Below are 17583 nucleotides of genomic sequence, written 5' to 3'. Positions count from 1 at the left end.
GTACCTTGTGTGCACCGCCTAGTGGTTAAAGCACGTTATTGAATTAGTTGTGTATGATATGTCAATGAACCTTAGAAAATCTTGAAATCTTGAAAGGGATATGCAAAATAGCCATTATATACAGTCTTTAATGAACTATTAGTAGAGAATAACGAGTAATGAATATACTTTATAGGGATCTGCAGATAAATGTTTAGTCTTCTCAAGCAGCAACTATCAAATATCTCTCCTGATTGTTGGCACTTGACAATCACCTTTCCCTGAATTTTACTCAGGTGTAACTAAAGCCTGATTTAAAGGGGACCTATCATGCAAAATGCACTTTTGTACGTCTTTTATACATGAATATGTGTCCCCGGTGTTCCAGGGAACTCACCAAGTGTCAGAAAACACAACCCTCTCTATTTTCCTCCATACCCAAATCTCTAAAAAAGGGGCTGCAACGGATCTGATAAAAACTGATCCAGATTTGAACACTGTCCTGACGTCAGGACGGTGGCGCTACGGCTATTGGGCCAACTCTCCACCTATCAGGGGAATGTGGGGTTGGGCCACGGCCGGCCATTGCCGCTCGAAAGCGCTGGAGACGCTGTAGTACATATGCCAGGCCTGTAAGTGGCGCTGTAGTCTGCCTCAAAAGCAGCGAAGAAGACTTCCCGCCCATAGTTACCATGGTTACCCTTCTGTTTATTCTCCGCTGTGGCTTTCTTTCTCCCTCCCCGAGGCAAGCGTTTGCTCCCGCTGCTTTAATTCAATGCAATCCCTCCCCGTCGAGGCAAGCACTGTAATTCTCTCCGGTTAGTCCACCAGCAGATGACAAACACCCACCTCTCCGCCTCTTCCAAGGAACGAGGGGACCGTGCGGCAGAGTTTCAGTTTCAGTTTCTTTCGCCGGTCAAGATGTCCGTTAAAGTTTAAATCTTCCGGACAAAATTAGAAAAGTGCCGGTCAAAGGTCTTCTTTGTTATTTATTGAGCTTTAAAACAAATGAATAATGACTCTATATAATCATATATAAGAATAAAACACGGAAGACGGAGATCTCTTTTTCTCCCCCTCTTCTGACAGCCCAGCAGCTGATCTCAAAGCACGCTCCCCTCTCCTGCAGGGGGGCGTGGTCAGCTGCAGCTCACAGAATCAACCCCCTGCAAAAAACTATATTTATATACTTTATATAGGTATGGCCCTACAATATATTGTTCAAATATAGCATGATATGTCCCCTTTAAAGAAAAAATATCTTCAACAAAATAAAGTCCATCATCTGTCATCACCTTTCAAAAGTAATTGCGGACAATAGATGTCTCTGCAATGTGGTCTCTTGTCTTCCTTGTATTATTTTTCATATAGATGGAGATCGGTAGGATTAAAGCACTGATATTCAGGATCTAGTAATTTTGAAAAGTCTGAATCTGGATCAGGGTGATCCTATCCTGAATTGCTTTGAAATACTGGGACAAAATCTGGCCGAGTTGTCTGATCCTGGATCACAAAATCTGATCGGATCTGATTGAGATTAAAAGTTTTGAACTACTGGGCCCTCACTATTCAAACATGTAAGAATGACACTCGTAGATTTGCGTTCGGACCAGCAAATTAATTGATGAGTTCACAAATGCTGATGGAAAGTTGTAAATGTTAGACTGACATTTACTAACGCTTTTTATTTACTGGTAAATCTATTTAATATATTCACAGATATTTTTCATATGTTTTCTTTGTATATTTGCAGATTGATTTTGTAAATGAAATATTTTTGGGGAGGTTAGAAATCTTTCTGCATTTGTGGAAGGTGTTTTTCATTTACAGATTAGCACTAAAATCATGGAGACATATCTATCTCCTAACCTAAGACAACATCGCTCCCCTCCCAAGATTGGAATATAGAGCATTTTATTTTTACATTTTCGCACTTGTTTCTGAAATATTTGCAAAATGTGAATACAAAAAAACATTTGACATTGATTTCTCCTCTTTCCTCTCTGTCATCCACCAGAGCCCAGTGTGTTGGCAACCTGGGCCTGGGGTTCCGCCGCGGTGCCGGGGTGTTGGACATGCAGTTTGAGTCTCCGTCGCAGCTCTTCACCTGCGGCTATGACACCTTCATCCGACTGTGGGACCTGCGACTGAACCCAGGGTACGCACAGGGCCCCAGGGGGTTGCGGTCTGTTTATTCATTAGTGAGCCCTACAATGCAGCCCCTGTACTGTGCGCCGCTGAGGACCCTGTCTGAGTTCACATCCTACAGCCACAAACATCAATATTAAAGCAGGTTTAATGTGTCAATCAAGTGTAAGCATTTAAAGGGATTGTGGTGTCACAAAAGCACTAGCACCAGGCCCCTAATACCCCTTTTCCACCAGTTACAGTTCTAGCTCTGTGCTAGTGCTCTTCTGTTTCCGAACTGGTTCTTCTTTTTAGCCCCAGTTGTGTTTCCGCTGCTCAGTGCCCGACTGGTGCTGCGTCATGACATCACCATTTACGTCGCTGTTTTTTCTTCGGGTCGATGATCGTGTTGCTTTTAATCATACAAAGCCATTAAATTAAAGAACGACTTCTCCAACCTTATATTTTTCTCCAGAGTGCCGTGGTTCATTGTTTATTAATGTGGTTCAGCGGCATTTACCGACCGCTGCAGTGCTGCTCTTCCACCGGAGTTTAGTCTCCCGTTAACTCACGGCAGAGTTTAGTCTCCCGTTAACTCATGGCAGAGTTTAGTCTACCGTTAACTCACGGCAGAGTTTAGTCTCCCGTTAACTCACGGCAGCGGCGGCTGGAAAGTATTCACTGTCTGTCTGTCCCACAAGCAGCTGATAAATATCCCCCCCCCCATAAGTGAATGTGTTTCAGTATAATTTGATGCTGTTTGGCATCACAACGCTGTAAGAACGTTTCTCTGGTATAAAATGGGTGATGTTAGCATAGCAACCGAAGCTAATCTGACTATCTTGACTACTTGTTGCTATCCTATTGTGGCATAAGCCGTTTTCTACAGGCACATTTTACTGGTTTATTTTTCATTATGATTCTATTTATAGATAGTCGGACATTACAATCTGTATTGATTCCATCCAATAGCTACTATAAATACAATACAACAGGAAAACGTCTGCCTGCTCTCCACAATGATCAATAACAGCAAACGGATGGTCAAAGTAAGGTCAAAATAAACAGAATCACACTAAGCCTGGTTAGTGTTGCCTGACGTTACATAAGTTTGTCTTTTATGAGAGTGTGGGGATGCGTTGTAGTCACTTTGTTCAGCCTCCGACGTAAGCGTGACGTATTCGATTATTGGTGCTTGACTGGCAGTCGAGTGGGGCCAGATAATAACTGGTTTTCGGGGCCAGGAGCCTCTGGAGCCTCTGGAGCTCTGAACTAGCCCTGGAGCTGCTTTGGTGGGAGAGGGGTACAAGTCAGTTGAGCAGTCAGTTTGTATGTGAACTACACTGAAAAAACTGAAACGTTGACTTTAATTAAATGTATGTCAACAGATTTCACATAACTGTATTAGGTTAGTTGAAAGCAATAATATCAAGTTTAAATCCAAAATATTAGGTTCAACTTAATAGTATTGCTTTTAACCAACCTGATATAGTTATTTGAAATTTGTTGACATAATACATTTAAAGGGGACCTATCATGCAAAATGCACTTTTGTACGTCTTTTATACATGAATATGTGTCCCCGGTGTTCCAGGGAACTCACCAAGTGTCAGAAAACACAACCCTCTCTATTTTCCTCCATACCCAAATCTCTAAAAAAAGGGGCTGCAACGGATCTGATCAAAACTGATCCAGATTTGAACACTGTCCTGACGTCAGGACGGTGGCGCTATGGCTAAAATGCATGATCTGTTTGGTATTTTGAAAACAGAAACGTATAAATATACCTTATATAGGTATGGCCCTACAACATATCATTTAAATATAGCATGATAGGTCCACTTTAAATAAAGTCAACATGTCAGTTTTTTCAGTGTACTGTATGCAAAAGGTTCAAGAGGTATTTGAGGAGTAGGATCTGAAAGCAGCTAAAGTGTCCCTGATGCTCTAGACATGAAAGTGGTTGATGTAGGTAGGTGAAATGTGAGTGTAATTGCAAAAGATAAAGTATTAAAAGTAAAAGAGGTGAAAGCACAAAACAGTTGAACTCTTGTAAATGATGACTAATTAAGAATTTCCTTTGTAAGGTGAGCCCTAATAAATCATAATTGCAAATAATGATTACTCATGCTTTACCCTGAATAATAAAGCCACAATGCCAGGTTCCTTTAGCAGCGTGCAGCAGACCCCCCCCCCCCCCCCCCCCCCCCCTGCTCTCCATATTGATGCAGCAGTCCTGACCATCGCTGGGGGAGGCAGCGTTTATTGTCGAAAGCGGGGGTTAGAGAGGTTTCAGGTTGTATTGGAGGGGGTGAATCAGTGAAGTAAGACAAATTAGATCTGATTGGCAGATTGCTCTGGGGACTGTGAGAGGGGTTGGGCTGGGGTGAGGGCTGGCAGAGGGGGGTCCCTCTTTAGATATCGATAATTCATACGCCCAAACCGTCTTCCAGGAGGTTCAGGTAGTCTGGAAGTCGGGGCTCACCCCTGAATAGAAATGCACTGTGACAATAAAACAAGTGCACATCCTGCATGTCCCCATGCTGCGATCAAATATATGAAAATTCATTGTCTCCTCTATATGAACCAATTGAAACAATCCTTTTTTATTGTGATATCAATGTGTTCGGTCCTGCTAACTGTTGCTACCAGAGAAATTAAAGGGATCGCTACCATGATAACAATAAGTGACATGCTAAAAGAAAATATACATCTGTCTGTCATTTACATTTCTGACATTGCCAACACATTTTATTATTTGAACATCAGTTAGCTTGGTTTGTTTGAGATTGTTTCCATCCATTTTATATTCGAGATAACAGCCACCCTGTGTTACAGCTTTCTATTCACACAGATACAATGAATTCACCTTCCTCAGTCTGCAGCTCTTCAGGAGGACAATAAAGTCACCTTCCTGTGTGTGTGTGTGTGTGTGTGTGTGTGTGTGTGTGTGTGTGTGTGTGTGTGTGTGTGTGTGTGTGTGTGTGTGTGTGTGTGTGTGTGTGTGTGTGTGTGTGTGTGTGTGTGTGTGTGTGTGTGGGGTGGGTGGGTGGGTGGGTGTGTGTGTGTGTCGGGTGGGTGGGTGGGTGTGTGTGTGTGTCGGGTGGGTGGGTGGGTGGGTGGGTGTGTGTGTCGGGTGGGTGGGTGTGTGTGTGTGTGTGTGTGTGTCGGTTGGGTGGGTGGGTGTGGGTGTGTGTTCTGCTGCCCCTCTGCCTGCCCCTGGTGTCCCTCCCATCACTTATGGATGAGGCTGCACTAATGGCGGATCGATGTCTATTGGCAGAAAATACTTATGCCCAAAATACTTCCCCTCTCTGAACCACAGTCCCCCTGCTCTGACACTCACCCAGCCTCGAGCAGCGCGCGCGCACACACACACACACACACACACACACACACACACACACACACACACACACACACACACACACACACACACACACACACACACACACACACACACACACACACACACACACACACACTATAGTTTCACTGTCTCCAAAACTCCACAACATCCACAGGTAGATCTATTGCTGCTCTGATGGTTTGAAAGTTCCATTTTCCATTTTCAGTGCTTTCAGCTGCAGCATTTTTGACTAGTATAATTTTAAAATAGTTTCTCCAACCGACCCAGACTCAGCCACACTCCTGGTGCTTATGTAATGCAGAACACTTAAATTGGATCAAATCTAGTCATCTTAAATAAAAGTGACACAACAATCACAACTGAATTCAAATAACTGTGACCGTTTCTCACACACTTCAGTCAGTCTTTGGGATCAGGATTCAATTTAATTTGACCCCTTCGTTCAATACATTTTTTCTGCCATGGAACTATCTATTCAAATGTGTCGGGTTATGGTTAAAGCACATGCTTTGTGAAGACACTTTGGCAATAAAAGACCAGGAAATCAGAATCAGAAACAGGTTTATTACCAGGTAGGTTTACACGTACGAGGAATTTGACTTGGTGTCGTAGAGATATTACATTTTTATGCTCTACTTAGCCCTTCCACATATATCTTTGACATATTTTTAAGTGTGATGTGTGTAAACTGTCCCCTTGCTCCCAACAGGAAGTGTGTGATGGAGTGGGAGGAGCCTCATGACAGCGCTCTGTACTGCCTTCAGACAGACGGGAATCACATGATAGCCAGCGGCTCCTCGTACTACGGGGGGGTGCGTCTATGGGACAAACGTCAGGCTGCATGTCTGCAGGTAACCTGCGGTAAATCCTCAATGTCTGAGCAGATGTTACACAATACACTTATTGCTGTTGTTTTTTTATAATGTACCTTTTTGTGTGCAGTTCTTCCAGCTGAGCTCCCGCCCGGTGAGCAGCCCTGTGTACTGCCTGAGGTTCAGCAGCTCTCACTTGCACGCTGCCCTCGCCTCCTCCCTGCACTCACTGGACTTCAGACAGAACAATGTCTACATCAGATGACACACACACACACACACACACATCATTTTAAATTAATCTGTTCAATAAAGCTGTCTTTTTTCACAAGATATATTTCATGAGGAAGTGCTTATTAAGATGAGTTCATAATTCATAATAGTCTAAATGTCAGTGGGATTTTAATGGTGACCTCTTAAATGTATATAAACCTTAAACAGTATCAGCCTGTATGGATGGGTGAAACAGCAGAGGCTGTACCTACTGATCAACAAGCACTAGAATAACCTCCTCTTGGTCAAGATGTATTAGTTATTTAACTAATTCAGAACACTATTTAAAGTAGGCTGTTGGTAAAAGACCTGTATTTGATTGTGAGATATAGAGGAAAAAAAGAGGAAAATGAAAATAGATGGCCTCTCCCTGCTCTACCTACCCACCTCCATGTTTGTGTGAATGACTGCAGGTATCCCAACCATAATGCTATACCTTCAACACCGCTTCATGGTGTGTCTTTGTGTCAGGTCATTGGAGTTTCTTAAGGACATTGGCCAGGGAAAAAGGAGTACAGGAGTTAAGGCAGAGCTCCACCAATCAGAAGACTGGCAGTCCTTGGACAAGTTACAGAGTGTGTGTGTGTGTGTGTGTGTGTGTGTGTGTGTATGTGTGTGTGTGTGTGTGTGTGTGTGTGTGTGTGGATGTTGAAATGTAGTGTAAAGCTTTATTAGTGGTCGGAAAAGTGCAAACAAATACAAATGTCCATTTACAAATATCAATGGGATTTGGAATAGCATTTCATCCAGGTCGGTGCTAACAAAGGACTAATACAATCTCTATACTATACTCTGTGAAAATAAAGCCAAACACTGAAAGTAAGCTGGACATATTTCATGTGTAGGACATGAGGAGCATGCTGGTGCCTGCTGGGAAGGGGCTAATCCATTAGCTTAAGGCACTGTGAGCACAAATGCTCTACACATAAAAATCACACAATCACACACCGTCTGCTGAGCCAGTAAATAAGTTGCAGTGAGGGAAACTCTTTTAAGTGGCTGTCTGGATCCACCCAGAGCTATGGAAGGGATTAAGGCACATTAGCCTCTTGACAAACCCACCTCATCACTGTGGAAACACACTGTTTGGGTTGACATACATTTGACCTCTGCACCTGAGATCACACCGAAGGGGATTGGAGTGTGTGACCCCCTAAATCCACTCCGTACAATGTGAGGATCAATGTGATGGACACAGATCAAATCTACATCATCTCACATCTGGACCCTCTCGGCACACATACAGTGCACCTGGTGTTTCACAACTGTGTGTGTGTGTGTGTGTGTGTGTGTGTGTGTGTGTGTGTGTGTGTGTGTGTGTGTGTGTGTGTGTGTGTGTGTGTGTGTGTGTGTGTGTGTGTGTGTGTGTGTGTGTGTGTGTGTGTGTGTGTGTGTGTGTGTGTGTGTGTGTGTGTGTGTGTGTGTGTGTGTGTGTGTGTGTGTGTGTGTGTGTGTCCTCTGTGACTGTCCCTGCTGCCATTAATGGCATATATTGGATCATGTGTCTTCCATTAGCTAATATGCAGGGCCACATAAGAGGTGTGCCAGGGTGCGTACAGACATTGCACACCCATGCAGGAGATGTGACCTACAGGGACTTCTGATACTTGAATTAATCATAGAGGGTGGGGGAAGTCTCCACAGTTATCCTCCACACCAGATATTCATTGTTAAAGATGATCAGTAGCCAGGGCGAGTATATAAGACCTGCCGTCCACTGGTAAAGCTTATTGTGTTAGCAGTAACTCTGCCCGGTATCTCCTGCCGTTCCACAATGGTACAGGATGTTGTTTAATGAGGAGGCAGCCGTCATCAAACTGCTGCGGCTGCTGTATTCATAGCCTTATCTCATTTGTGAAAAGAACGATCTTCTCTGCGTATTTAATGTTGAGCTATTCCATGTTGCTATATTCCTTAGTTATGAACAGAGGATAATCTCTTTATTGTTTTCTGTCCAGCACACTAACTATTAAAAGCATTCAGGATGACCCCTGTGGCCCTTAAGCCTACCTTTGTCCCCACTGGGTCACCTCACTTGAGTCCTGCTCCTGCTAGTTTAACCAGCGTGTTGTTTCAATGAGTCTGACTGAGAGTCCTGCTGAACACTTGTCAATGGCGCCATCTGGGGTTCATCCGCTGAACATCAGATGTTGATCATAGCAGCAGAGGCTTCATCTGGTCACACTCTTTACCTACTGCTTGTAATGCTGGAACCCCTCTATCCATTTGGACACATTTCCAAAATTCAAAACAAGTATGATGTATTACTGTTAATGTGACAGCAAAGAGAGCGCATAATACAGTCATATTTTTGTAATAACATAAAAAAAACCTCAGTTGCTTGTGAGTTTCACTTGTGTGTAAATTGTCCAAAAAGATGTGTATGCCTGGATATGTATTTTGTCACTTTGTATAAATATGATGAATATTTTGAGACCGGGTGCTCAAATATAACATTAATGTTCTATCTATGTCCTTTTTTGACATTTGACATGATGATTTTTAAATGAGCGTTAACCAATCGCTAAAAGAAAGAATCCTTCCCTATTTCCTCGGGTCTAAAGAAAGCTACAAAACTAGAAAAACTACAGGAAGATGCTGTTTTGGGAAATAACTGAACTCCTTTTTTAAATTAAATTATTTATTTCTGACGTGTTTGATAAGCTGCATTTGATAGGTAGTTTTTTATTTCTATAGTAAATCAAATGATTCCATGCATTCCTTAAGAGGAACAATATCTTCAAGTTTGCAACACAATGGAAAATGACCAAGCTACCAGTTAGTGAGTGTGTGTGTGCCAGATTACAGTCACCTCAAATACCGTAAGAGAAAAGGAATCAAGAAAAGGAAGACTCCCAGCCTCCCACACCAACCCTCCCAGCTCTCACCCTTCACCTGTCAGTCATTCCTGGGTCCCCGGTGCTCAGAGGACTACAGGCCTGTCAGACCTCCAGCAGCCCCTCAAAGAAATATCCTCCCTACCGGCTCGACCCACCCGTCCCTCCCCTCCCTCACCCCATCCCTCTCAGGCCCGCCAAACAAAAATAAAGTCACATTGAAGAGAGAGCGGACGGGGCTCCTGCTTTGCAGATCAGTCAGTTGATACCTGATTGTTGGGCCCTTAATCCTATTGTTTCTCCGACAGGATTACCTCTGTGGTCCCTCTCTCCCTGTGGCTGCTCTCTGGAGAAAGGCCAGATTAAAGGGATTAGTGTGTATCCTCCTGAGTTGTCAAACTAGGATGTAAGGAACCATTGACTTGCCTGGGCACCCTGAATGAGCAGAGGCAGAGAGGTGCCTAAAGAAGAAGTCATGAAAGGCAGCGAACAAGCCAAAATTCCCAAAAGGACAATGTGATTTGTTTGCTTTTGTTCCCTTGAACTGGGATGAAAAGTTCAAAGGGCCGGCCCTGAGGAGCCCGGAGAAAAGGAAGGAAACAGGCAGAGAGTGGAGGAAACGTAACTTCACCAATTTCAAATCACTATGAAGAAAGTCATGGCAGTAAACTGCTGCAGCCGGGATTAATGGCACAATAAACTGCCTAAACTGTCAAGGGGTCAAAGTTCGGTGTTCATATTCTTTCAGGTCATAACAACATGGTGCATTTACCTTAAATGTGGCTGAGACGGAGTGCAGTCGTCCTTCAACCAGAAGGTTGTGGGTTGGATCCCAGCTGTGCATTCAACATGTGGATGTGTCCTTGGGCAGATACTGGACCCTCAGTGGCCCCCGATGGCCAACGGTGTGTGCACTTTGAGGGTGAGACCTGATAAAGCACTACATAAGTACAGTCCATTCATAATGTCATAACAAAGATTAAAGTTAGGGTTGTAAAACAAACACCCTGAGGGCAAAAAACACTGGATGACTTTGGTTAGAAATTGCAGTGAAGTGATTACTTTAAATGTCTCAGTGAAATGAACCGCTTGTTCTATTTGTCCATAGTGGGTGGCTGTACTAATAAGAGTCGCCTTGCAGGACACACTATTATAGATCCCACATGCTTTTGGACTGGCTACAAGACACGACACACACAAGCAGAGCCACTGCTCCTAGTACTAGACTCCTTGTACTAGGATGGGTTAAAAGCAGAGGCCAAATTTCACTGTGTGCTCTGCATGTGTGACCATTAAAGAGGGTTTCATCCCTCCCTATTCTATTCTTCTTCTACTAGAAAATATCTCTGTCAAAAAAGGGACACAGAGTGTTGGGTTCTCCAAGACAAATTAAATAAATGTTTTATTCAGCACAACGACTAAAAATTACAAGAACATGCAAGGACAACTGAGAATAGGAAAGAAGAAAAAGGGTGGCAGATTTGACTACAGCAGTCTGTTTTAGTGCTCATTTTAAGGACCTGCCTCCCCCTTCTGAACAAGGAGCAGATTAACACGAATGTAATTTGAAGATTCCCTATACTCTCCTGTAGAGATATCTACCTGCACAGATTGTATTTTCCTAGTCACAGATAAAGCGTTACAACATTGCTAGATTCTAATGAAGAAATCCTCCAAAGTCCACAATTGTTTTCTGTGGATGACCTATGGGAGATTCTTCTGGAAAGAGGCATTACTACATTTTGTGCTTACATTGTATTACTTTGTTTACCTCCACTCTCTGTTATCGGGTTTGAGCAAAGAAATGAAAGACAACATCTGTCTCAACATCTGGACAAAACCTCCAGTAGATTAAATGTTTAAAGCAATCAATATCTGTTTAAACCACCTATCTTAAGTTGAACACAAACAATAAGACAGGCCAAAGCGAACTTCTTCATCAACATAATTGAAGGTGCAAAAGGTAACGGTAAAAAAGTTTGGCAAATCTTAAATAAACTATTAGGTAAACATACCAAACAGGAAAATAATGTTTTAGAATAAAAAATCAATGATACCCTGATGAAAGACCCTGCAGTGTTGGCCAACTCTCTCAATGAGTATTTCATAAATAGTGCTTTGGACATCACAAAGCTCTTCCCGCCATCTGAGGTCTCACCTAGCCCGACTGTGAATATACACCCCGTTTTTGACCTGGAGGAAATCACAGAGGTGGAGGTAAAAAATATAATCTTAGGGTTAAGAGGTTCTAAGGCTAGGGATGCAGATGATTTAGACACCAACTTTATAAAGACACATATCGACAGTCTAATACAACCAATTAGTATGCTAGTGAATCAATCTATCAGCACGAGGGAAGTTCCATCATCCTGGAAGGTGGCCACGGTGACACCGATCTTTAAATCTGGGGATAAGGCAATAATGTCCAACGACAGACCAATCAGCATCCTCCCCTAAGATAGCTGAGAAATGGGTGTCAAAACTAATCACCAAACATTTAGATAAAGGTTTCGCTCCACTCCACCCAATGCAGTTTGGTTTCCGTGCTCACCACTCCACTGCAGAGATGGAGTACTCGAGTCCTGGACTCGGACTCGCGCACTGATTGACGCGACTCGGACTTGGACTAGTGAATTCTCGCGCACGATGACTTGGACTCGGACTTGGACTCGTGAATTTTTCCCACGATGACTCGGACTCGACTTGTACATTGACGCTCCGACTTGGACTCGGACTCGAGCAAGTTTTCTCTGGAGTCTGATGTCCTCTATCCCTGCGTGTGCACCGGCTGCGAGGCGAGTTCACGTAATGGGCCCCGCTATTCCAGTCTAAAGATGTCCAGAGACACACCCTGCATCGTGCTGTATGCTTTCACACATTCTGCTTCCACATTGGAAAAGAGCAGCGCAAAATGCTCGTTATGTGGAAACAATATTGAAGAGAAGACTCCGTAACACATTACTCTAACCGCCCCTACACACGGCGGCGTGCGTTGACTCTTCAACGCTTCTGTCCATTCACTTTGAATGGGGTGACGTCACGCTTCGCCGAACTGCATTGTGGGAGCAAAGCGTAGCTTTTCTCCTGGTGCTCGCTGCAAAAGTAGAGCAATGTTCTACTTTTGAAGCTTCGACGGAGGCGTCAGCCAATCAAATCCCGCTTATGCATATCTGCCAGTTCAAGCGCTAGCTAATCAAACCGTGTGTATGCTGGGAGAGCCAGACCGCAGTTCATTTCCTCATATGCCAAAAAATGGAGGAGAAAATAATCGTAGCGGTAGGGAATCACCCGGTGCTTTATGATCAGTCCCTGTTCACCTACCGGGATACAAACCGGAGGAGCCAGGCATGGAAGGAGGTGGCAGAGACAGTGGGTGAAACTCAGGGCCGGCCCGTAGCACTGGCGTTATAGATGTTCGCCTAGGGCGCCAGATCTGGGGGGCGCTGCGCTGGCAGTTCTGGCAGGGAAAAAAACATTTTTGACCGTTGGTGCTCATCCTAATTTTCGGCCTTGATGTAACAATATTCATAATTAAGTAAATGTAACACCCTTTTCACCCCGGTTACACGTTTAATTTGCCCTGTACGATGGGCGCTGTAAGTGATGAAAATGGGGGATGTTGGCTTATCTGGCGCCCGCAGCTCACAGCCAAAATGCGAGTGAGCGAGGGAGGGCGCACCGGTACCGGCGCTGTTGTTATTAGAATCTGGTGCTAGCTGCTCTAACGGATATAAGAAGAAGATGTTTCTACAATGATGTGGAGGGAGAGTCCTCTCCTGTCAGACTGAGAGGCTGATAACTACAGCTCAGTGAGGTAAAGGACTCTGAGTGTTTAGATAGTTCACTTTAGTCTAAGTTATCTCACAATTGGTCACAATTTTGTAAACACATATTTCCAAGGCACTCCTTTATAATTATTGGGATAAACAGGTTTGAAATCATTCAATGTATACTATAGGACAGTAAACCAAAAAGATCCTTTAAAACTGGAGAGATAACAAAAAATGCATAAATAAATAAATGTTAACTAGGTAAAATAAGATATGAATGAACAACAAAAATAAAATAAGTTACATTTATTTGTTATTGGCTATGGTAGGTTATTGGTTATGTTCACATACTTATTTGATTATTAAAATGTAAACTGATCTTTTTCATATGGGTGTTTAGAGTTGTACCCCCTAGATCTAGTAGTGATTCTGCTCAAAGTGCACCAGATTAAAGCATTTTACTTTAAAATGTTAAAACATTTCTTCCCGGGGGGACATACCCCCGGACCCCCCTAGAGGATGTGAGATCCATCCCCCATTCTTGCGTATTCCTTGGATACTCTATTGATCTTTATCTTTTCTATTGTACGATACTCTGGCTGGGGGGGGGGGGGGCTGCCAGCTAAAATCTCGCCTAGGGCTGCAAGTTGTCTAGAGCCGGCCCTGGTGAAACTGGTAGGTTTTCGCCTGTTTGGGGAGTTTATATCCAGTGTACTTCGTTTGAATGACAGCTAGCAGGCATAGACAGTATTTAGCCAGCATGGAATGTTGCGTAAAATAGCACCATAGACATTAATGTCATAAATGTAAAACCTTTTATGCAATTGACAGCAGAGATTCATGTGATTGGTTGTTGGTCGCGTTGCTCTTGTAAACTCCCCAAGCTCAAGACACGCCCACTGCCAAGCGTCAACGCACGCCGCCGTGTGTAGGGGCCGTAACGGACCGTCCACACAGCAGCGTTAAAAAATCTTGAAACGCTTCTGCCCATTCACTTTGAATGGGGTGACGTCACTTTGCCTCACTTTTCGCCGAACTGCATTGTGGGCAGGCGAGCGGAGATTTTCAGGATTTTCAGGATTCAGGATTTCAGGATTCAGTTGAGCAATGTTCAACTTTTGAGGCTGAGGTGGAAGCGTCAGCCAATCAAATCCCGTGTATGCAAATCTGACAGTTCAAGCGCTAGCCAATCAAACCGCGTGTATGCTGGGAGAGACATAGAGGTCATTTCCTCATATTCCAAAAAATGGAGGAGAAATTAGCGGTAGGGAATCACCCGGTGCTTTATGACCAGTCCCTATTTACCTACCGGGATACAAACTGGAGGAGCCAGGCATGGAGGGAGGTGGCAGAGACAGTGGTAGGTTTTCGCCTGTTTGGGGAGTTTATATCCAGTTTACTTCAGGCTTTTTTGCTTCGTATGTCGGGGGCGGGAGATTCATGTGATTGGTTGTTGGTGCCTTGCTCGCAAAAAATCCCCAAGCTTCAGATACGCCCACCTCTAAGATTTTTTTAACGCTGCTGTGTGGACGGGCCGTAAGGATCGAGTTCAGACCAGGGTTGCATTCGAATAGTCCATTTAGCTTAGGAACCTTCCTAACGGAGTGAAATGACCCGGAAGTCCCTCAGTGGCAGCCATGATAAGTGCCGTTCGAATTCTCTAAATTAAAAGGAAAGGAGGTTTCAAACTTCCTTTATAACCTCCTTTAGCCTAGGAACCACTGGACCTCCCTAACCGAAAGGAGAGGAGAAAATGCTGCCCCACAATGCCTTGCGGCCGCAGCATTTGCCGTCACACAACAGTCGGCCGTTCACGGAAACAACCGATTATGAACGAGAAATGATATCATGAAAGTTACGGTGCTTATTAAGCATTTTAAAACGTATGTGGTAAGTTGCCAAAGTGCTTTGTTTTGAACGTTCATCAGTATTATAATCAAAAAGAGAAATATGAACGTTAGTTTTTACTGAAATGATCAAATAAAGTCAACATTTCACAGTCTTTACTGAGCTGTGTGGGGTTTGTTCAACTTTTAAAAGATGTTTGAATGGTGATATACACAGTGATAGATGTTAAGGACTAACGTTTATAATAAATACATTTGTATTGATTTTAAGATCTTTTCATACAATCATATGTATTGGGATCATTTGTATTAATGAGGACCGGAGGGAGAGGGTGACGAGCATAAGTTTCACTTTCCTTTTTTATTTCAATTTCAACTTTGGTCATGAAGAATATGTTTCTCTGTTGTCCCCGTTCATAAAGCATAAAACAACAGCATCAGAGCACGGTGCAGAGTCTCTAGATGAGTTTACAGTAGTCCCTCGTTCTTATTAAACATCCATGTTGTAGTCCGCTGTATAGAAAACTGTAGTTTCCATAGTTTCCCCACAGCAGCAGGCGCACATTTATGACCTCTGCTGGCGCATCATAAACACGTCGGATAGTGAAAGTGCAGTCGGATTCTCTAAAGTGCCGCAGTCTCTTCTCCTAAATCCTTTTGAATTCTCCTATCCACTATCCCTTAACCCCATGACGTTTCACTCCGAGGTCAAGGAATAGACGATAGGGTTAGAACTTAGGAGCTGTTTTTTTGGAGTATTCGAACGCAACCCAGGCGCGCCGGATTCATTTTAGAAGTGGGGGGGCCAAAAAGGTGCGTGTGTATGGCCCAATCCCAAACCACGCCCTACACCCTACCCCTACACACTCCCCCTCCGTGACGGAGTGAACTCCGTGGAGTGACACATGAGGCTCCCTCATGTCAGATGGAGGGAGTAGATACAGCGGCAAGCTTTGGGACGGCCTCCCCTCTCTCCGGCAGAAACAGGAAATGCCGTAACTGTATGTAACAACGGTTTCAGATCAGCATCTCTAGACAAAAAATGTAAATTAATAACTAAAATAAAACTCCAAACATCTTTAATTGTGTTACTTTTTTGTAAAGCTCTTTTAGTTTTAAACCTGATGTTTATAAGTTTCTTAGTTTTTGCAACAGTCTGTAAATATACACAACTTTATAATAAAATGCACACATTTACCTTTTTCTAGACTAAACACAGGTAGATCCTCAGTTAAAAAAATATGAGGTTATCATGAGGTTGTTCACATCGCAGTTTATCAGTGGATGTTTGCTGGAACTACTTTTTAACAGCGTGTTTCCTGACGGACACACAGCGTGACTCCGGTCAGGTAGAGACCGGTCTCAAGTCAGCACCGATGCAGACTCGCTGTTTGAGGGCTTGATAGCCCACTCCCCCTCCACACCTCTCCACACTCGTTGGTTTGGAACAGCACTTAATGTGGCGGACCCTCCGCGCGAACGCGCAAACGGAGGGGTAGTGTGTAGGGGTAGGGTGTAGCATGTCGTTGTGTCCCCGAGACACTTCACCCCAAAGTGCCCCTGTGGGGATTGCCCACAGTATTGAGTAGGTAAGCTTTGGATAAAAGCATCTAACAAGTGACATGTAATGATTCAAAAAGCTTTTGGTGGCCATATTGAATAACAAACCAATGTGGTTTACTTGTTATCCACAGTTTAGCTGCTAAATGTTACCTTTACAAAGCTACGCTGAAAACACAGCAAAGTTCATATAACGGTATTAGGTTAGTTGAACCTAATATTTTTATAGTTAAACTCAACACTTTTGTTTGTGCTCCACATATCTAAATGTATAAAGTGTGTTTTCACCTCCGTTCCCTCCTGTTTGCTGCAGTATGGCAGCAGCGGTCAGGATGGGATCCTCTGTGATCAGATAGTGGTCCTGATGGTGTCCGCTGACCGGGCGCAGGCTGCCTACTCTCAGCGGGGGGGAACTGAACGTGGAAACTGTGTTTCTCTGAGGGATCCTCCATGTAGTCTGAGAAGCCTTCTGAGGAAACAAGGTCAAACTATTTAGGATAATACTATGAGAAGGAACAATGTTTAGAGAGTAAATAGAATTTCAATTACATTTCTACTTAAATGTGCAAAAATATTAGAACATCAGTCTTTGTGGCATGCAGGTAATCAACTGTTTAAGCTTTTACCATTAACATGTAGAATGAATGTTGCAAATTACTTGAAATTATAGCAACTACAATCTGTTGTTTACCTCTATGCATTAGCCACAGAGGTAGCATTATGTCCAGCTAGCATGCTAATTGCTAACGATATATTATCGTTTTATCCCGGAGGGGAAAACTAGTTTCTAATCCTGAGAGAAACACCTCGCCTGAAACACACGATTAGTGCCATGAGTTAGTGAAGCAAATTACAGAACATTGCACTTATTCACAAGTCAAAACGTGTTCATAGCGGGCATGGATGAGAATAGCTAGCTAGCTAGATGTTATTAGCCAGCTTGGACCTAACGTTAGCAAGTTCTAGCATGGCTAGCTCGATCTACTGAGCAAAGAAAAGTACATCTAA

At 43.5% G+C, this 17583-nt stretch overlaps 1 protein-coding gene across 1 annotated transcript in view; it reads left to right on the top strand.

Moving 5' to 3' along the window:
- fbxw4 (F-box and WD repeat domain containing 4) overlaps nt 1-6630 on the top strand; it is an 80258-nt gene extending 73628 nt beyond the window's left edge. Inside the window, exons 7-9 of the mRNA XM_034131975.1 lie at nt 1997-2137; nt 6186-6327; nt 6419-6630. Coding sequence (XP_033987866.1) covers nt 1997-2137; nt 6186-6327; nt 6419-6553 — 418 coding nt within the window. The 3' untranslated portion in view covers nt 6554-6630. The remainder of the gene's footprint in view (nt 1-1996; nt 2138-6185; nt 6328-6418) is intronic.
- The last annotated feature ends 10953 nt before the right edge of the window (nt 6631-17583 follow it).

The sequence above is a fragment of the Trematomus bernacchii genome, unplaced genomic scaffold (genome assembly GCF_902827165.1).
Source record: "Trematomus bernacchii unplaced genomic scaffold, fTreBer1.1, whole genome shotgun sequence".
NCBI lineage: Eukaryota > Metazoa > Chordata > Actinopteri > Perciformes > Nototheniidae > Trematomus > Trematomus bernacchii.
This window is presented reverse-complemented; position numbering and strand designations above follow the sequence as displayed.